A 21603-nucleotide genomic window follows, 5' to 3' on the forward strand; every position below is an offset into this window, starting at 1 on the left:
ACAGCAGTCAGAAGAGAGAAAGATGTAAAATTACCGTCACTCCCATAGCCGCTGTATTAGAAACACCCTCACAGCAGCGTTAACTATTTTTTTTGTAATTTAATGCAAATGTAATATAATACTAAATATAGTGTTATAAATGTACATACATTTAAAAAAAAAATGAAAATATAAAAAACTTTGCAGGATTTATGTTATTGATGACCGTTAAAACGCGTCATCACAGTCTGTGAACTATAACGACACAGAGGAACGATATCGTTGGAAACACTTTCTTTCTGGACGATTTTTTCCAACCGATAAAAACATTGACAGCCAATCAGAATCCATCTTGCTGTAAAGGCGCTCGAACATTTAAATCAGCAGACGACAAAACTGCAGCACGCGATTGGAATAAACAGAACTGTATCGTGCGTTGGTTCACGATATTAGATATGTTGTGAACGGGTTTTTAGGTGTATTTTGTCATATTTCGTTACTTCGCCTCTCCTGATCTTACATTCCTCGAGTCCTGGTGGAGCAGAGCGAGTGTGACAGCTCTCCAGCGCTCCATAAAGCATAAATGCAGCCTCTCAGCTATCTACTGAGACTTCTGCTCCCCGGGGCTTAAAATTTACTAGTGACCTCTGCATTCCATTTCAGAGCTGAACCGCTTCCCCTTTTCCCCTTTGGAAAATTCCACTGCCACTGAGGTAGTCGAGAAAACGGTATTAAAGGGAGGGGTTCCGGCTCAGACGCCACCTCTCCTCAACTCTGGACTGTGTGGAGCTGAGGCCATGAAGGAGCTACAAGTCACATTCACAATAGTCCAAATGTCTAGAGATACAAAAGGAAGAGGCTGAACTGGAAGTCTATATAATGAGGCTAAAATCTGAAGGGCAGGGCTAATGCCTATGCAACAGCATACCGTCATCTGAAAGACATAACTGCGATAGAATATCTGTGAAACTGAGCATTACGGGGGGGAATTGTAATGTTTCGCATGGGGAAGTTGCATGAAACTGAGTGAATATTACTGAAATTGTCATTAAACCACATCAAAACTAGGTCAAAATAGAGAAAAGTAGATATGAGCTCATTGAATACAATGAATGATGTATGAATACAATGCGTTCATAAGCCAAATATTTCATTTGAATTAGGATGAAAAGCATTTAAAGTTCAAATATGCCTAAGAATCCTTAATCTTCTAGATTTTAACATGCTATTATTCCTTTAGAATCACTACGCAAACTGTTTTTTAATCAGTAGAAACAAACAGGCAAGAGTTGCTCCATTATGACATCTGCTGGTAAACATCAGCACTGCTTTACAGATCAAACTTGTAACTGCAATGACAACTGAACTAAATGGGATGTTGCATATCTCATTGGTTAAAATAAATGGTTTAAATTGGGTTTTTCCACAAACATTGCATATAGTGAAACTTGCATAATATCAGCACTACAATGAAATTTATTTAGTATGACTTTGAGTCAAAAAGCCAGGGTTTAGGGTTTCCAAAAACGTTCAACGGTTAGTGTTGAAAACTAGATTTACTACAATTTGGTACATGACATTAAAAAAAGGCTGTGCACATAACATAGAAAAAGACATCTATTGTTGCACATTTTAAAAACAACTGCAAAAACTGATTCATCTGTGGAAATGATCATGGCAAGGATGGTCTTTTTGCAATCCAACAAAAACCATACCAAAAAAAAAGTAACTACATGTTCAACCCTGTTTAAATGTTTAAAACCTTTTCCCCCCATTACAAACAACTCCATCGCAAACAAAACCTTTCCCACTATTCTATTGCCAGTGGACTGTGTCCATACTTTTAAAATAAAACACTTTTCCTGTTGTAAATGATCTCAAAGGCTGTCAATGTAAATAGCTTTGTTCAGTGGCTCTGTAAAAGAACAAAAAAAAAGCACTACAGAGCACAAAACTCCAGTGTAGTCACGTGACCTTGATAAACACCATTTTATTGAGTCAACTCTAGGTTAAAAAAGTAATAAGAACCCGATATATATATTTAATCTACCACGTGAATGAGGACAGCTGAGTTCATGAGGTCAAACAGGGAATGTGTTCACCAAAATCAGCCACAAGAGGGAGTATATCAGTTAGACTTGTGGAGCAAAATGAATAAAGGAAAAAAAAAGTGTGTGGAAACTGATAAAAATGTCCCATTTCACACTCACATGATGACGATTGTCTGCCCTCCAACAAGCAAGAGTGATACGTTTAAAGATTAAGAATGGTTAAAAAGGGCCAATTTTGACACTAGAAGAGTTATATAATTTTTGCACAGATGTTAGATGGAGAAAGTAAAAAAAAAAAAAAAAAAAAAAGCCAATAACTAATTGTCCTAATTTTAATCTGGGCAAGTAATCATAAGGTAAAGTTCTGTTATGTGGCTTTACTGACAATTAGAAGCCAAAAAAAGAATAAAAAAATAAAATAAATCACAGGATTTTACCCCACATGGGTCATTATTACAGTAAAAAAATTGTGATACAGCAAAATTCTTTCTACCTGATTGGAATAACCCTTTATCCAGCGTTACAGATGAACGCTGAACCTCAACCGTTTTTTTTTTTTCAGTCATGTCAGCAATACTACGAAATCATAAAGTTTCAAGGTTGGCATGTATGGGTTTTCATCGTTTCACATCTACACTAGCACACAACACATCATAAGAACATAGTTGTAGGGGCACAAATACACAAATAATGACAAAACAGAAGGAAGATCAGAGAGAGTAAGAGAAAAGAGATCGCATTCCACCGCTCTCTGCTGCAGCCACAGTTCGCCATGGCCTTTCGGTTTTTGTCTGGTGAGTGATGCTGTTTCATGAAGGGTGGACAGAGGTTGTCAAAGTGGGCAGTAACCTCCATTACTCGCTGGCTGTTTCTTTTTCTAAATGGTCCGTTAAAAGTTGGCTATGAGAGTGTCACCGGTGCGACAAAGGGCACAAGGTTTGGAGGACTCTGTCTTTCCTCCCCCTTATGCCATTTAAACTGCCGTGGCACTCTTTTCCTTCTTATCGCCGTCTTCATGCCAGGTCAGACGCTCCTCGTAGAAGGCAATGACGATCTGTGGGCACTTGTGATTGGCTTCCTTTGCAAGCACAAGGTCTGCCTCATCAGAGTCCTTCCTGTGGTGGGACATCAGCAAAAATTTGCATTAAGGTTATACATCATCCTGCACTGAATTGTAATTAGAAAATTAGTTCTAATTAAAAAAAAATAATAAATCACTGAAAATCACATTAAAATTCTTAAATACACTTGTAAGTCAAAGCTTGTTGCATCAAATTCATTTAGGAGAGCTTAAACAGAATTAAACACCTGTGTATAAAGATGTCTGGAAGTAAAGACCTCATGACTGGCTAACCTCCAGATACTAGAGCAATGATTTTGTTTACATTCACTGCATACTGTCATAAAAAAAAAAAAAAAAAAAAAAAAAAAAAACAGATTTAGGACGTTAAGACCTTTTTTAAAACCTGTGCAAATAAAATTCTGTCGATAAAGTCGATAGAGCAAACATGCTCAATACAATCTCAAATCACATCACTCAGGTTCTTTTACTTAAACAGGCTGGGGCACATTCAACTTTAACAGGGTAACTGCAAGTTTAAAATACACGTTTTATTCAGTATTGAAATTAGTTTATGTAGTAAATGTATCAATATACACAAATTACTAGAATTTGCTGATATAATAATGTGTTCAAAAAAAAGGCAATAAGATTATTGTGCCGATACTAGTAAAATCTATATATTGAATGTGTTAAATTAATCAAAAATTCAATAAATTCAATCAAACTGAATTAAGACTTTTTAAGGACCCACAGAAGCCATGCATCATATTTGACCACAGCTTTATATTAGAAATGTTACAGAGATAGTCATTTACAAATTGGTGAAAGCAGTGAACACAGAAATATGCAAAAATACAGATTTTCATCATTTATTACATAACTATGCACTTTAATTCTCTATTTTATTAGGCTAGTGTACAGCTAGTAGCTTTAGACCAATGAAACATTTAGGCAAGACAAGTAGGATAACATATGGTTTATCATGCATGCTATATAATGCAAAAGGCTACATGTGCAATAAACACTGTATTTTCTGCCTCAATCTATGAAGCGAGATCATAAAAGGAATACGTTTTTGGACTCAGTAGCCGCTTTTCCACCGTCGGGCCGAACGGTTCTAAGATTGGTAAGGAACGGTTTGTTTGGCATGGCATGATTACAAACCGGCAGAAAAGCAGCTATCGTTTGTATAACTTCTGTAGTCTGTTAATGTGTGATCATTTGTCATGTATGCCAAGTTAAATATAGCCTTCACAGTTAGTGTACCAGTCAGGAACTCCAATTATATTTGAAAAAGAATAAAAAATAGAAATAAACTGTAACAAGTCAAATATAAATAAATGCTGAGCAGAGACTACAATGATGGGATTCAAATTTCCAGGTGTAAATAGGTGGTTCTTCACACAGGGCAGGAGTGTGAATGTGAGCAAAGTTCAGACAAAGAAACAATAACAGGGCAGTTTGCATGAAATTAGACATAATACCAGGTGTAAATGTAGCCATTGACACTATTGTCCTAACATCCATCTCAGGTGATCCAATCACAATTGGTCAGGCGAGAGACATTCCTGTCATTAACATGCATATCGAGACCACTTGTGATTAGATTTAAATCATATTTAAATGCTGAATACTTAGCAGTTCTGAATTCAAGTTAACAGGGTTTTTCCTGCATTTAAAATATTTAGCGGCAGCCAAAATGAATCTTTGTCCTGCCAAATTTAATTTAATTAGATAACTGCAGTTCTGCAGTACCGGTACCCGCTGATAGCCGGCTGCTTTAAAATGTGTTTTTGCAGCGTTGAGATGTAACCAATCACAGACATATCTGTTGAGCGTGTCAAAGCAAAGGCCGAACTTTCCGCAAGAGTGCAACTTTGTGTACCTCATTTTGAATTGAAGTAATTGACAGCATCAGTGATTATAATGGCAGCGATCTTTGCTCACTTTCTGTATATAATTTATATATAATTTCATGCTGCTAACAACACATTGCAAAGTTTCTGGATTGACAACCATATTTATATGCACAATTGACTGAGAACCATAGCAATGGACAGAACAATAAAATCTGATACTGTATGTCAAATGATCTGTGCATTGAGTCTTGGAGTGTAAATGCAAAATAACAGACCTGCCACTTTTTCTATCTAAACTTTGTTGTTCTTTATAACTTTTCAAAGCAGCCACTCAGTGACTTTTTACATATAAATTTACAGATTTTAAAATATAAACTAGTTTTAAGCACTTTGTGTGATGATGTCCTGACAGTGGTTATTTTTTATTTCATAAATACATAGGTTAATATTATCCCTTTAATATTAAGTTAACATAACGGTTTGTAATATTACCTTAATAATAAGTTAATATTACAAACTGTTTCTTTGCATTTATTTTGAATTTATTATTCAGTACTGGGCTCAGAGTTCACATGAGTAGGGTACTTTGAACTGTGTGTGGATGACCATGTTCGTCCGCCACCCTGAAGACCATTTTTGTATGGTCTTTTAAAAACCCTGTTTAACTAGACTATGGTCAGATTTGTGGCTTTTTGTTTCTAAGCTCTGACAAGGACAGTTTCATTGAAATAAATTGCTCACCACTTCATAAGGAACATAAGGTCTCCACAAGAGTCTGTTGCTCCAATAATCTTCTCAGGCTCCAGGCCTCGCTCAAACCCTCTTGCTACAAGAATCTCATCCTAAGAAGAACAAAGATGATGATCAAAAACCCTAAAATTACTCAAACTATGTCTTATTTTTACACCACCTCGTTAAATACACTGGCCACCACAACATCACTTAAAGCAAGTAATGATTTAAGAAACATATTTTACAATTAATTTCGGGGATATATTTGCATTATCAAGATAGATATTGCATGGTAATTACATGCAAATGAAGCTTGAGTATGGGCTCTTAAACGTTTGTTAAGCCCGTACCTCCTTTTTCTTTTTGGGTTTGCTGCCACTCCCGTTCTCTTCTTCTGAGTTTTTCCTCTTGCTTGTGCTGCTGCTGCCGCTACTGTCTTTGGGACGGGCCGAAGAAGAGCCTGTGCTGGAGGGCTTGCTGCTGGGTGTGCTTCCACTGCTTCCCTTTTTATAGGTCTTCATGAACTCTGCGATAAGCTCTGGACAGTCCAGGTTCTTCTCTGGTTCCCATGTGTTGTGTTTGCTGCAAGACAATGCACGATTAAGGATGAATTAAGAACACTGGATTTCCTCATATCATGTGTGCATGAGATATGCTAACAGGAAGTTCACACACCATTACAAAATTGCCAAGAATTGAGTGTTCTCTAAGCTAATTTCTTAAATGGTTTGTTTTAGAATTTAGACAGGTCCACTGCATCTCAGTGTAAAAACTACTGATGCGTTTCATTCATTTCATGTGCTTTAAGACTTTTACATGCAGTAACACACCCCACATCGTTCTGAGATGTGAAAACAGTGAAAACAACTATTGCCCTATTAGACACCCCTAAAGGGTTAGTTCACCCAAAAATGAAAATTTCTGTCATTAATTACTCTCCCTCATGTCGTTCCAAAACCGTAAGACCTTCGTTCATCTTCGGAAAACAAAATAAGATATTTTTGATGAAATCCGAGAGCTTTCTGACCCCCCATAGACAGCAACGTTATAACCCAGAAAGACATCGTTAAAATAGTCCGTGTGACAACAGTGGTTCAACCTTAATGTTATGAAGCGACGAAAATACTTTGTGTGTGCACAAAAAAAAAAAAAAAAAAACCCAGACTTTATTCAACAATTTTTTTTTTCTGTGTCAGTCTCTGACGCGGTTCACGTGAGCACCACGACGCATACGTGTGATGCTGACACAGGAGCAGGCTAATAATAAGTTGGCATTCTGACGTAGAACCCGGAGGCGCTGCACTACGTTTACAACATGAACAGTGTCAGAGACTGACACGGAAGAGAAGAAATTGTTGAATAAGCTGAAAAAGTATTCTCGTCACTTCATAACATTAAGGTTGAACCACTGTAGACACGTTGACTATTTTAACAGTGTCTTTACTACCTTTCTTGACCTTGAATGACGGTATAAGTGTCACGTATTTCGACTTCACCATGAGTATATCTGGGCCTTCAGATTATTGTAAAGGGCAATGAAGACTTACTCTGTAAAGCCTTTCCACTTGAGGAAATATTCCACACGGCCCTTCACAACTCTCCTGTCCAAAACCTTCTCCACTACATACTCTTCCTCATCTGAGGAAGCAGCCTCATCATCTTCACGGTTCTGGTTCTTCTTTCCCATGGCTGATTCTAAAAGTTTTTCCTATGAGCTAATGTGACCTGTGTGGCTCCCTGGTCTGGGGAGGAAAGTGGTCAACTGAAAAAAAGAGTAAGAGTAAGATTATGAGTAAACCATAAAAGATTACAAAGAATAAAACTCTGGAAAGAGTTCTCATATTTGACTGTTTAGGTGTAAACATAAACACTGCAAATTTTGATCAAAATAATCACCTTGTCAGAAAATAATGTAAACCCATTAAGTCTTATAAGTGAACATATGGGAAAAAAAAACATCTGATGTCAAAATAATCTGTGCATTAGGTTTTACAGTGTAACACCGTGTCCTAACCAGACGCAAAGTGATAAGATTCCAGCGACAAGCAATCCACACCAGACACAACAAATTCACTTCAAAGAACCATATTTGGTAACTTAATCGAACATTCACAATGGCATTTACATGCCTCTCTGTGAGCTCGTATAAGCACATGGATTTCTCCCAGCCAATCAACGGATATCAGTCTACGTCACGTATAGTGACACCATGGCATCTGACCAATAAGGGGTTACCCGGGGCATTTCAAACTTCAGCGTCATTCCGGAATTTGTTAAGTATGGATCTACGCTCCTACCTACTCCCACAAATACAGAAATAGCATCGAAACGGACAATGGTAAGTTAATGAAACTCACAGCCAATCAGAGTAGCGTGTAGGAGGATCACTCTCTGCAGGCACACTGTACTCACAATGAAACCGACAAGTACATAAATTCATAAATATTTTACACCATTTTAACATTATTAAAAACACATACTGAGTGACTAAAACAATCTTCATCACAGAATACACTTGTTTGCTCACCCTGAGTTGACAGTTTGAAAGTTCTTACTTTATTTTATTTTCAAGATCTAAGGTAAATTATCCATTGTTGCTTTGTGTATGGCTATCTACGGCAAACAAAATGATATTCAAACTCACATAAGATGCTTTTAACATTAAATAAAGCACATAAACAGTACCTGAGATTAGCATTGTTATACTTTGTATTAGGGCTGGGACGATACGTCGATTCTCGATCGATACAATGAATCTGGATCAGTCCTGATATTTTCTCTCTCTAATTGATTCTGAGCTTAGTTTTAACCGCACACTCTCAAACGCTCACGAAGAAGACTGCTGGACAGCGCTCGTGTGTGTAAGTGGTTAAATATACTTGCACCTCGGCTCAGAATGCTTTTATGATGCGAGATTTGTAATTCGAACTTTATGAATGATTATTTTAGGTTTAAGTGGTGTGTAAAGGCACTGGAAGCAGGCAGTGTACGAATGTTTCTGAAGCACGTATAGTAGTGCCATCTGCGGTTTAAAAACTAAGCTCAGAATCGATTCGAGAGAGCATCGCGATACGAAGAATCTGGAGCGATTCTGATTCAATGTATTGTCCCAGCCGTACTTTGCTGTACCAGCCGAGACTCTGCAGAAATAGAAACTGTTTCTAAAACTGAATCGTCGCTTGTTGGCAGAGCATCTGGATAGGACACTGTATAAATATCTAATAAATCTGCTGCTGCCTATTATGTCATTACTATTAATTAAGAATCAAAAATACAAAAAAAGTATGCACATCCAAAACCCTAATAGGGCTCAGGTTCAGGACAAAAAAAAAATAATCAGTGAAGAAAGAAGAGTAATGTCCGCACACTGAGATTACAGCTCCAAAAACACTTATTAATAAACAGCATAACGTTTCGACAAGTCAGGTCTTCATCAGGCACAAACTTTGTAAAAAGATTGTGCCTGAAGAAGACCTGACTGGTCGAAATGATGCACTGTTTATTAATAAATGTTGTTGGAGCCGTAATCTCAGTGTGCAGACATTAATCTTCTTTCTTCAATTACTATTAATCAAACAACATTGACAAGAAATAGAAAACTCAGCTTCGGGCTATATAACTTTAGTAAATATTAATGTACTACATCTAATTCATACGCTGAAGACTACGCTAGTGATTTATTATATATTTGATAATTCTACTTAATTTATGGATGCTTGAAAAGCATGCTTGATAGTGATGTTAAGACTCCATAGAAAAACTTAGTCTTTACTTGTACTATTACTTGTAATTTGTGAGTTATGTTATTACTGTTTTTTTTTAATAATTGCCCAAGAACACAGAACAATGTTTACAAGAAATTTCTTTAGTATAAGCATCAACTACATTATATAGTATTAGTACTGACTATTGTGTATATTGTGAAAATTCTTTTCCCAGCAAAAATAACTATATCGTGAACTAAAATGACTCATAACGTGATCATAACAAAGGGTGGGCAGAATAATCAAAATCTTAAGAGGAGGTTGAACTTTTGTTACCTTAACTGCAATGACAAAAGTCAGTATTTGTTTTTGTGCACTCACCTACAGTGCTCTGTTGTAGGGTGTGACCTCTTAAAATGCAGAGATGATTCTTGATCACAGCATTCAGAGCTCCCCTAAGCAAATAAAGTTCATTGAAACATATCTGCATTTAAATAGAACCAAAATGTAAAAAAAAAAAAAAAAAAAAAAAAAGTGTACAAAACTTTGATTTTAAAGTGAAACACACCCACTCATATAATAAAAAAAAAATCTACAGACCTCTTTAGAAATATGCAAATGCACTTGATTTGAAAAGCTACAATATCATTTAAGGATTAAATGTATAATAATACATTTTAGTAAACAATGATTAGTCAATAAAAGGCGAAAAATATATTGGTGCACACACTGTTGTCAAAGCTAAAGGAACAGCAGTACATGCTGTCTGAACACTTTATATTAAACTCTGCAATTATATTGGTGGATTGGGATACAGTTCCCATATTAATTTACCAAGACGCATATTTAACCAACCTTGCAGTAGAATTGCGATAAACCAGCCATGTGTTCTTATCTTCATGTCATGAAGGATTTTAACGAGCAAGGTTAAGCAATGTGAAACACTGAGCAGCCCTACACAGCTCTCACGTTTTCATGATTTCACATCTCATCATATGCTAGCTTCCAATGCATGCGTTTCAAAGTACACAACATAAACAATATCGGATTTAAATGCAGTGCTAGCTGCACTGCTAACATATAGCTACAGAACTCCCATTGATTACTACTGCTTTGCCTCGCTATAAGCTCATTCTGCAAAAGCAACAAAACAAAGACAATGATATAAAACAACATGCCTGAGAAATAATTCCATGCGTTTGCTGGTGTGATGTTTGTTTACATAGAACTATAAGATAGCTCAACGAGCCAATGCCTGCAAAAACAAAAAACAAGGCTCAAACGATGCCCAGTCGCACATGAAAGCAGGCTAATTTAGCTCAATTAGCATACACACTACTTTATTTGGTTCTCGGCGTCTAAACGCTACAAGCAAAGCATTCACGCGCTTTTTCGCATTTATTTGAATGTTATCGTCGTGTGCGCTAACACACTGAGCCTTTGCTTAGCAACAGCGCGGGCCGAGCTGAACAGATTTCACCTGATCTTATCATGTTTAAACGTAACAGCGACGGCGCAAATCTTTTCCAGTGCAATGAGTATCTACAACAACATATTCTCACGTTAATGTGAATGATTATTTTATACTTACTGAGATATTTTTCGATGTTTTCCTATTCGTGTTGGATAATGAGGCTGAGGCGGCGGCTTTTTCCCTGCACACAGGAGTTTGCTGCCTCTCGCGCATGCATCCGTCCAGTGGCAAATCCAGCCAATCAGCATGCGCATGAGCTAGACGCTCTCGCGCCAAAAACAGCCTCACGCGCATACAATGGGATGCGCACGCGTCGCACAGGCTTTGCTGAATGTTTCTTATCTTTTTTAAATTATATTTAATTAAACCTTTTTAGAAAAAAAAAACATATTTTCGATGAGAGGCATGAGTGTCTAATAAAGGGTGAAAAGTGATATCGAAGCTATATGAATGAAATTATAACTTGTAAATTATTAAATAACGTGTTTTTTATTATTTAAAAAAAGCTTACTGTTTTTTATAATAATAATAATACTTATTATTATTATTATTATTTAGAAAGGTTTGCGATCAAACGCACGAAACGCTGCTCTCGGGATTGACTTGAGTCTCAGCCAATCAGACATCGCCAAAGTGCAAAACAAAAGCATTAGCGGGAACAGTAAACCAATCATCGTCTGTAGTAGGAGGGGCCTGTTTTCACCCACGCTATTTATGGTATCTCCCCCACTTCTCAGTGTGTGTCTCACCGACAGGCGTGTGGCGCAGCACGGACAGAAATAGTCGGTAGGATGTCCAAGGAGGTAGGTTTGCTTCAATAATAGAGCTATTTAGGAGTTATAAAAGTATATTGTGAGCAATGCTGTTTTGGTCGTCTGAGTGTTTTCTTATTTAACTTGGACCTCATTCGTGGCTCTTTGTTAATGCAAATAGTGTGTTTGAGCCGCCATTTTAACTCTTGTATAATGCACACATTAGGCCGCATGGTTGCATCGAAGGTCGTGTTCCCAAAAATAATAGTTTATTTGTTTTAATTACTCAATCGCCGTATCTATAATGGTCTACATCTATTTACCGCCACCGGTATTTGGCTGGAACAGTGATGCTATTACAAATAGGCCGCATGGTCCGGCACCAACATGGCGGAGGTGTTCGTTCACCTCCCTCTAATAGACTCCGTTACCTCAAGGACTCATGACGCTTAGCGCTTAAATAAATTGTTAGTTTAATATCCGCTGCAGATAATAGACACGATGCACAGCTATAACGTTACTGAGCTATTATGGATTGTTATTTTAAGGGCCAACCACGTGAGCCAGAGCAGCTGCGCAAGCTCTTCATTGGAGGGCTCAGCTTTGAAACCACAGACGATAGTTTGCGAGCGCATTTTGAACAATGGGGAACCTTAACGGATTGTGTGGTAAGTTTCTTCCACCTTATCTATAAAGTAATATGTATAATTTCTTTTTATAATCTAACTTAACACTGAGTATTGTGCTTTAAGGCTACTGTGATGACCACTAGGTGTTTGACCCTTTATGGTTATGTGCTGCTTTTAGGTGATGAAAGATCCAAACACCAAACGCTCCAGGGGCTTTGGGTTTGTCACCTATTCCAGTGTGACTGAAGTCGACGCCGCTATGGATGCACGCCCCCACAAGGTCGACGGCAGGCTTGTGGAGCCCAAACGAGCCGTGTCTCGAGAGGTGAGGACTTTTGTAATGTAAAAACTTCAATAAAGAGATGCATGAAAAATGCCTAATTGCATATCTGTTTCAGGACTCCAACAAGCCATTTGCTCACACAACCGTGAAGAAGATCTTTGTGGGTGGCATTAAGGATGACACTGAGGAGAACCATCTTCGTGACTACTTCGATGTGTTTGGAAAGATTGAGGCCATTGAGATAATGGTTGACCACAAGACTGGAAACAAAAGGGGCTTTGCCTTTGTTACGTTTGACGACCATGATTCTGTTGATCGTATTGTCAGTAAGTGTTATCATTCAGTTGTCAACTTCTTAATATCTTAATGTTGTAGGGTTTTAAAAAAAAAATTAAGTATATGGTGTATGTTCCCCCATTAGTTCAAAAATACCACACTGTGAATGGGCACAACTGTGAAGTCAGGAAAGCTCTATCTAAACAAGAAATGCAGAACACTGGCATGAACATGAGAGGTAAGTTTGTTCATGGGTCTGTTTCTACCCCCCACCCCCCCCCCCCCCCCCACCCCTTAATATACTGTATTAATACCTTGATTTATTTTAAATGAATCTGTAGGCCGTGGTGGTGGTGGTGGAGGTGGAAACTTCAACAGATATGGCAATAACGGTGGCTACAACAATGACTTCGGAGGCGGTGGTGGCGGCGGTAGTGGCAACCGCGACGGATACTTTGGAAGAGGTACATGCTGAAGTGGACATTTGAAGAGTTTTGAATTGTATATTTGCTTTTTAAAGTGACTTAACAGCTTCTTTAACAATCATGTTGCAGGAGGTAGAGGAGGTAATGGTGGCGGAGGTGGTGGTTATGGAGGAGGTGACTGCTACAACAATGGATTTGGTGGAGATGGTATGTGTTGGTTTCTTAGTTCTTTGAAGATTTAACTGATTGTAAATGTTAAGTTGGCTATCATTTGAATTTTACCCATTATCTATTCCTAGTTTCTAATGAGGTAAAATAACTTGGATATTCACATTCTTAGTCTTTTTGCAAAACATTTTGTTGCAGCTGAATACCATAAAGAAGAAAAATCAACTGGCTAAAGAACAATGAACTTTTGCCTATGTTTTAATAAATGCCACAGCAAAAACTGGCCAAACTAATATAAACTTCAAGCATTATTAAAGACAAGTAAAGTCTTTAACTAAAAACAAATAAACAAGCTGGCAGTTGCACAGATAAAACTGAACAAGGATACAAATGAAAGTGTTTTAAGTTTTTCAGGCAGTATTAGTATTCAGGTACAGAAACTGTAGTCAAATGTAAAAACACTGCACTTTATAAATGTTGTCTTATAACAAGTATCTGATTCCAGAATTGGAGTTGATTTTTCTGTTCCCAACCTAATGTTAAGTAATTATTCCTGTGACCTTTCTCCAGGTGGTTATGGTGGTGGTGGCGGCGGTCCTGGTAACTATGGTGGAAATCGTGGATATGGTGGCGGCGGTGGTGGAGGAGGACATGGTTATGGCAACCAAGGTGGAGGTTATGGTGGTGGTGGGAACAGCGGTGGTGGCTATAATGACAATTACAACAATGGCAATGGAAACTTTGGAGGTGGTGAGTACACGACAATCTTAACTTTAAATTTATCTGTGCCTGAATTGTCGGTAGTAACGGTGTATGTGACTTGTTGAATGTTCGCAGGCAACTTTGGAGGTGGTGGCGGCGGCGGTGGTGGAAGTGGTAACTACAATGACTTTGGCAACTATAACAACCAGCAGTCCAACTATGGCCCCATGAAGGGGAACTTTGGAAGTGGTGGCGGAGGAGGAAGGAACAGTGGCCCATATGGTGGTGAGCTCTTCATAATGGTCTTCTACACATGTTGCTTTTGGTTTGTCTCCTTACATGAAAAATGTGTATCCTGAATTGCACGACGTCTGTTCTAGGTGGCTATGGAGGTGGATCCAGTGGTGGATATGGTGGTGGCTCTAGTGGTAGACGGTTTTAAACTCAGAAAGGTTTGTTTCAAATTCTGCTGTCTACTTTAAATAGACTTTGTTTCAGATTACTTTATTTACAGGGTAACGATACCTATACGTTAGTCTTGGACTGAATGCTCTTCATTAAACTGTAACATTGCTGTACATCTGGTGTAGAAACAACCCTCAGGTAGTGTGCAGCTTAACATTTGTTGTTCATATTGTTCAACAGGACTGAGTGCTTTAGGAGAGGAGAGCAAGAGAAGTGACAGGGCAGATGCAGGTTTACATCCCTAGATCTGCTCAGCCAAACAGGTTTGGCAGATTTACAGCTGCCACCAGAAGAAGTGTACAGTAGCGCTATCGTGTGTGGGACATCATGAATTTGTCATCATGCAGACTTATTTTATATTGTCTATGGAGGAAAAAGCATTCCAATGAGGTTTTATGTAGAATTACTTTCAGTCGTTATGGTTTTGATTTTTATGTAACCAATCAAGGTGAAATAAAACATCATTTTTGTTTTTTTTAAAGATGTGCTGTATTAGTCGTTTTTGGTTTCTGGGGGTTTTTAGTGTAGTACCTTTGAACTTAATGGAAGTTTCTATGAGCCTTTTTAGTAGTAAGTAAATTTTAGACTGTCCTGGCTCTTTATAAAAAAAAAAAAAAAAAAAAAGGTAATCCATTATCAAGTTAAATGGTAAATTTGAACCGATTGAAAAGGCATAGGCTGTTTAATGCAAATGCCTAGAGTAGTGTACATTTGGCTACATATCAGTCTAGCCATGGGAGCAAGCTGAGAGAGGAGTAGCAAGATCATCGCCCTGTGAAGAAGCAGAGAGCAGGGAGTACAGGGCGCCACTCAAAGACTAGCAGGCAGCGCTTTAAAAACTCCTGTAGGTAAGAACAGACTTCTCCACTACCGCTGGTAACTGTAAGAGTTTTATTAGCTGAAGCTGTACAGTTAAAGAACTTCCCATTCAGTGTTGTGTATATTACAGAGGAAGTAACTGCAGTCAGCATAGTTTGGTGAATGAGATTTTTATTAATTAAACCTTTTAATGCATGCCCAATATTTTTGTTTTTGGTTTTTTTTTTTTTTTTCCCCCCTATGTTCTATATTTAACTTGCTGACCATGATACTCTTGCTTTTTCAGGATCTGATGAGTGAATCATCTCTTGACATGAACACATTTTTGTCCATTTAAACTGGTGCTATAAAAAAAAGGTAGTTGGTTTTGTAATACAATATCTTCATGTTTACAGTCTCACACAGTCTCAAACTTTTTCCTTTCTCTTCTAGGACCAAGAGGCAGCTGAATATTTATTTTATTTTTTTTTTTTACCTGTGGTTTTTACCTTTTTTACCAATAAAACTTTTGTTACAAATGATGTGACTGGTTGTCTTGTGTTGAACCCATTTAATGAAAGCTTGTTTTACTTGTATTTTGGACATGTAACACTGATTCTTCAAAGTTTTAGACCAATGCTGTAATGTATGAAAGTGTTTAGCAAAATGGTCTACAGACCCAAAAATCCTGAACAGCTTGAAAGTTTTCTAAGCCTAAAGTGAAATCTTAATCTGAAATTCTGTAGTCATGAATATATAGTGTAGTTGTGCTCTGCTCTAAATTACTGTGAGTGTAATCTCTTTACAAAGAGTTTGTTTTTATCCATCACAAGTTATTTTAAGTAATTGAAATTCATTGGTCATAAATTTGGTTTTCGCCATCTGAGTCACTTAAACCTTTCAAAAGTTCATTCACCCTCGAGTGCTGTATTCCGTGGCACCAAGTAAATGTTGCCGTCATTAGTTTGTTGTAGTGAATACTCATCAACTGAATAAGGGTGTCCCTCCTCATCACGTAGCTGTGAAAACACTTGGGTGTAAAGATCTGAGAGCCGACATTTGATAATGGCTAGGTTTTGCTGAAACTCCAGTCTCTCTCTGGTTAAATGTTCTCTTTGGGCTCTAAGATGTCCCAACTCATTTTCTAAATGCACGATATTCTCCAACTTCCGTTTGCGGCAATTCTGAGCTGCAACTTTGTTCTTCCCTCGTCTGCGAATGTCCCTCACGAGTGCCAGCTGAGTGTCGCTCAGTGTGAATTGGGTCAAAAGCTCATTGAAGTCATCCACTGGTAGGTTCACAATCTTTTCAAGGGAGAACGGGATTTTTAGAGCAAGGGCTCGACGCTCATCTCTGCTCAGGGGTACAGGAATGCTGTTTGATTTTGGCTTTGGGTATGGTGCCTGATAGGAACCTGGTCTTGTTAAACCTGAGCTATTTAGTTGTAGATCATGCAGCGCTGTGGGTAAAACCGGTTGCTTCATTGAAGCCATTGGTTGGTAAGTCTGCTGGTTGATAGCTTGCATATTTACAGCTGTGGGAAAAGATGCTCCAGGGTACGAGCTGTAAGACTGCTGGTAGTCGGCAGACCCAAGCAAACTAGGCCGCATGCGATACTGTTCCCCAATACTTTCGATTTCACTTTCAGCATAGCCCATCGTACCATCTGCAGGTATATACGTAGACACTCCATGCACCCCATTCTCAGGAGAAGCGAGCGGTGGGCTTGAACCAAGCGACAAACCGGAATCTGACTCCAGATCATCCGTGCAAACTTGTTTGAATTGTCCTGCACCATGAAGGTTGATAACGCCATCTTTCGCAATCCCATGACTGCGCGTTGCCATGTTCATGTGCTCCAAAAGACTCATGAGAGGTGGATGAAGAGCTTGCGTATTCGCAAGCATTCTGGGGGAACCATGGCTGCCATGGAGGCCATAGTGCATGTCCATGTGTGGGTTCAAACGCTGATAGGGTGGCATCATTTCTGGGTATGTGTTTTCATAAACACTGGCAGGATGGGCATCACAAGCAGCTGGAATGGATTCCGGCTGAGGTTGACTCATCCCGAACCCCCCTTGAGAAACCATGGGCTCCATGGAGAGGTATGGGATTGCTTCAAAAGGATTCTCATTGGGTACCTCAAACTCCTGTGACAAAAATAATGTTTTAATAACAAGAACTTCCAGTTGGTGATTCAAATCAAACTCTTTTACAATAAAACTCTAGTAAAGCAAGGTTTGATTTCAGTAACAGTTGATTTGTGCTGCAGAGGAGGGTTGTATTCAGTCAGCTGCTCTCTACAGGACCAGCCCACCTGGGTGATTGTGCCACCCGTAGCTTATGCAGGTCTTACTTAGGAGCGCTCAGGTTTCATGTCGAAACAGATGGTCATTGTGCTATGCAGGGGGCTGTCGGCAATATACAGCAGTCACCCTCTTTCTCTGTCTGCCTTTATCCTCGCATCACTCAATTGGCCCATTGTTGCAGATCGTAGCTAAGCTCAATGTGTGTTTATAGAGGATTCAGCATTAGAAAAATGTTGTAAGGCCACCGTTTCATTAAGGCAGCTTGCACTCACTCTAAAACAATTGACTGTAAACTACCACAAAATAATCAGATGTTTTCTTGAGTTTGGGCGTTTGTGCGTGTAAAAGAGGAACCTGGCAGGGTGTTCCAGTGTACCGACCTGAAGTTCTGTGATGGCCATCAGTTCCTGCCAGGCCAAGTCCATCTCCAAATGCTGGGGGGAACGATGTGCCCGGAATCCAGTGACATTGGTGGACATTGACACCTCCCCATGCAGTCTTCCAGAGTTTGCCAGTCCCTTGAAATGAAATGCAGTAATCGACAAATTTAAAATGGGATTGTTACACATGCAAATGTATTTTTGTCTTTTAAATATCTTTAAATGTGTATTTTCCACTTAAAATATCTAAAAATACACTGCAGTGTATATATATATATATATACAGTATTAGAGATGCACCGATCTATCTTTAAAAACAAAATGTTCACACTAACGGCTATCGACCGATATATCCTGTCAATCAAAAGAGGGCAGGAAAATGCACTGCATTTGGGCTTTGTGTAAAGAAAATGCTAAGAAACCAGTTTGATGTTCAATAATAATAGTAATTATATGAATTAATAAAATTCAGGAAGTTAAGAAATAAAAATTTAATCTTCAGAATTTAGTTAATGTGTGTTATTAACTTGTGTTTATGTTAACTGATAACAGTTACTCTGAAACAAGTTGATGAAATGGAGAGAATAAAGTTTTTATTTGCATTTCTTTCAAAATATAATAATTAAAAAATATTTATTATAATGAAATTATCATTAATTTAAAAGAATGTATAAAAGGCAGAAGCCCCGAACTATCGGTATCGGCAGATATCACTCTGAATAATCAGCTATCGGTATCGGTGGAGAAATTTAGTATCGGTGCATCTCTAATATATATATATATATATATATATATATATACACACATAGTAAACAAGAAAGGTTAACAGTATTTACCTTCATTTAATTAATTTTTTCCTTTCATTTTTCAAAAGTTAATTTTTACATTATTCAAAATTACATTTTATATGTCTGTATTTTGACTTTTTTTTTTGTTAGTTTTTTTAAGTTGAAAGTAAAGATCTGCTGATGCAGTAAAATAAATATTAAATATACATTCTCATGAGTTTTGTTTTGAATTATTTTTCTTTACCGAAAGGACTAAATAAAGTCATTTTTGGCAGCATATAAATACATTTTACAGCATTCATTCATATAGAAAACATTGTTTTATTTTTCTCGTTGAGAAAATCTATATTTTTCCTCATATAGATACTCACTTCACAGCTGATCCTCAGGGGAAGTACACCGTTGACTGCTGAACACATTCAGGACAGACCCCTGATGCAGTGAATCAGTCTAAAACATTAAAAGAAATAATTTTGCAACTTTTTGTATTTGTCGAACATGAAAGATATAAAAGACACACAAACAATGCTAGCGTTCACATAACGGGTAATATAGGTCAGTTGTGACCACATGCCAACAAACTTAAGAACAAATTTAAACTGACTTGAGTATCTACACATCTTTCCATCTACACACCCGTTAACTGAGAATATCACTCTGAAACTTCACAAAATTAACCTTAAGAGTATATCTTTTTTAAAACTGTTTCCCTTCCCATGTGCTCCAAATGTCATGTTGTGTCACTGGACATGAAGTTTCGTTGGGCTGGATTTGTCCTATCAGCTGGCTTTTCGAACAGTAATGTCAACCCTTGATAAGACAATCTTTTGGGAGCCAGCCTGTTCTCCAGTAAACGAAGGCAGGGGCCTAACCACAGACATCAGAAAGTCAGGAAGACTTTCTCAGTACACTCCTTCATGTTGATAATAAATGAGCTGATGTTTAGTGATACATAATATGCATTAGCAGTCATTCCGGTTACCTTTGTGTTTTATCCTCTTTATATGATTGTGCAAAACAGATTAAAATGCCTCATTAACTGGTGGTTTGTTTTATTGGTGCTATACTGAAGACTTTTTATACACAACAACTGCTTGAAATTTTAATGTCGGGTCCCTGTTAAATTGGGCATATGTTCTGGTGCAATAAAAACAATGAAACTTTGCATTCAGATGTCATTCTGCTACTAGATTTAAAGATGAGGAAAAACTACTATCTTTCTAATTCAAATGAACAATTTTACAAAAGGTTGAAAATGTATTTTTGTAAGAAACAATACCCATTTTAATCAAATTTTGAAAGCTGTTCAGTCTAGCTAATTGTAAAAATATATATCCACTATCTGACTGAAATGTCAGGTACAATGTTGACAGGACGTGGCAGCAATAATGCTGTATAACATCTAACGGTTTGCCATTTCATGTTTCATGTGTGGTGAGATATTTAACAAAACTCTTCTTTCCTTTTTTCATATTGAGGGTAAAAGACATATATCCTGCCTTTACCACGGTGTCTAGCTTATTTCCTTTGACTATAGTTTCTGAAATTTTGAGGGGACAGGGTTGTGGGACCGGCCTGCCAAGTTTCAACATCAGCTGTGGTACTAACCGCTGTGCCAGTGTACATGAGCCAACAGTAAGCACGATGAAAAGTTCAACAATATTTTCCTTCGTTTAATACATTTTTCTCCCTAATTTTTTAAACATTACTCTATGCATTGCAACATTTTTGAAAATCAAAAAGTGACTGCAGTTGTTTGCGTCTAATGAAAAATAAAGAAAAGTTCAGACCAAGAAATAACCATGCGCATATTTCGGTGTCTTCAACGAAGCATCACAATTATTTTTCAAAAGTTAATATTTAAATTTTTCAATAAAATGATCACATTATCAACACAATAATAATTTAAGGGGGAAAATTCCCTTCAAAGTTGTGTTATATTGTATGTACGTATATATATATATATATATAACACAACTTTGACACTTTAATCAAGTTCACAATAAAAAAGTCAACTTATATTCAGTTTTCGAAGCAAAAAAAGTTAACACTCTTTACATTTAATGTGTCTTTAGAGAGTTTTTATGACTACAATTATGACTCAAAAACTCTAAAAATGTCATTTAGAATCTTGAAGATTTGAAAGTGAAGCAGAATTGTACAATATCAGTCAACAACTGCCATATTTACTGAAAAAAACCTCCCAACAAACCCTCAAAGAAGATGAAATGACAAACTGTACCTTATTAGCATTTCCTCAAGCACTGAGCTCAGATGAAAAAGTCTTCACAATATCATATTATCCTGTGAGCAGAAACCACTGACCCCTGTGTTAAACTGCAGAGTGAAAGAGTGCGCTGCATGCTCTTAGTTTTGAACTAAGTGTGCATGCGCTCAACCTGTCCTCTCTCATTCACTCTTTCTCCCACTCACCCTGTCTACTTTTGGCTGTCACTCACACAAATGGGATGGGTCTATGGGCAATGCAAGCAGGTTTCCTGTAAAGCACCCACACTTTTTGCCCTCTTAAAATGCAACACTTGCACTTTAATATGTTTAAATTATGTTGCCCACAAAAAAAGGTTAAGCCACAGATATATATATATATATAAATCTCGTGCCTGATCCTGTGGACTTCCCAAACCAAATATAAACTCAGATCCTTCAGATTGTGGTTTATGGATAAGTGATTCATCCACATTTTTGGTGTGTACGTGTCCTAAAATCAATCACAAAATCACTTCCTCAGTAAGAACCATGTTTCAT

General features: G+C 37.6%; 3 protein-coding genes across 8 annotated transcripts; 1 reads left to right on the forward strand and 2 right to left on the reverse strand.

Annotated features, from left to right (window-relative positions):
- Nucleotides 1-1437: 1437 nt before the first annotated feature.
- cbx5 (chromobox homolog 5 (HP1 alpha homolog, Drosophila)) lies at nt 1438-11192 on the reverse strand. 3 transcript variants are annotated; one of them, XM_051879392.1, is made up of 6 exons: nt 10980-11183; nt 9770-9843; nt 7232-7446; nt 6035-6266; nt 5694-5794; nt 1438-3145 (listed from the first exon to the last, which is right to left on the reverse strand). In XM_051879392.1, exons 3-6 carry the CDS (start codon nt 7369-7371, stop codon nt 3004-3006), a joined length of 615 nt encoding a protein of 204 aa, XP_051735352.1. In that variant the 5' UTR covers nt 7372-7446; nt 9770-9843; nt 10980-11183; the 3' UTR covers nt 1438-3003. The 3 variants fall into 3 exon arrangements, with proteins under 3 accessions (XP_051735352.1, XP_051735351.1, XP_051735353.1); XM_051879391.1 differs by lacking the exon at nt 7232-7446 and having other exon boundaries at nt 10980-11192; XM_051879393.1 differs by lacking the exon at nt 9770-9843 and having other exon boundaries at nt 10980-11185.
- Nucleotides 11193-11496: 304 nt separating this feature from the next.
- On the forward strand, nt 11497-15902 carry hnrnpa1b (heterogeneous nuclear ribonucleoprotein A1b). 2 transcript variants are annotated; one of them, XM_051879390.1, is made up of 11 exons: nt 11497-11665; nt 12163-12282; nt 12422-12568; nt 12642-12852; nt 12948-13040; nt 13144-13266; nt 13357-13434; nt 13966-14145; nt 14233-14382; nt 14478-14549; nt 15668-15902. In XM_051879390.1, exons 1-10 carry the CDS (start codon nt 11654-11656, stop codon nt 14537-14539), a joined length of 1176 nt encoding a protein of 391 aa, XP_051735350.1. In that variant the 5' UTR covers nt 11497-11653; the 3' UTR covers nt 14540-14549; nt 15668-15902. The 2 variants fall into 2 exon arrangements, with proteins under 2 accessions (XP_051735350.1, XP_051735349.1); XM_051879389.1 differs by lacking the exon at nt 15668-15902 and adding an exon at nt 14743-15043.
- Nucleotides 15586-21261, reverse strand: nfe2 (nuclear factor, erythroid 2). 3 transcript variants are annotated; one of them, XM_051879386.1, is made up of 4 exons: nt 21080-21261; nt 19209-19287; nt 18050-18187; nt 15586-17510 (listed from the first exon to the last, which is right to left on the reverse strand). In XM_051879386.1, exons 2-4 carry the CDS (start codon nt 19254-19256, stop codon nt 16269-16271), a joined length of 1428 nt encoding a protein of 475 aa, XP_051735346.1. In that variant the 5' UTR covers nt 19257-19287; nt 21080-21261; the 3' UTR covers nt 15586-16268. The 3 variants fall into 3 exon arrangements, with proteins under 3 accessions (XP_051735346.1, XP_051735348.1, XP_051735347.1); XM_051879388.1 differs by lacking the exon at nt 21080-21261 and adding an exon at nt 19474-19587; XM_051879387.1 differs by lacking the exon at nt 21080-21261 and adding an exon at nt 19442-19550.
- Between the last annotated feature and the right edge of the window lie 342 nt (nt 21262-21603).

The sequence above is a fragment of the Ctenopharyngodon idella genome, chromosome 22 (genome assembly GCF_019924925.1).
Source record: "Ctenopharyngodon idella isolate HZGC_01 chromosome 22, HZGC01, whole genome shotgun sequence".
Lineage (NCBI taxonomy): Eukaryota > Metazoa > Chordata > Actinopteri > Cypriniformes > Xenocyprididae > Ctenopharyngodon > Ctenopharyngodon idella.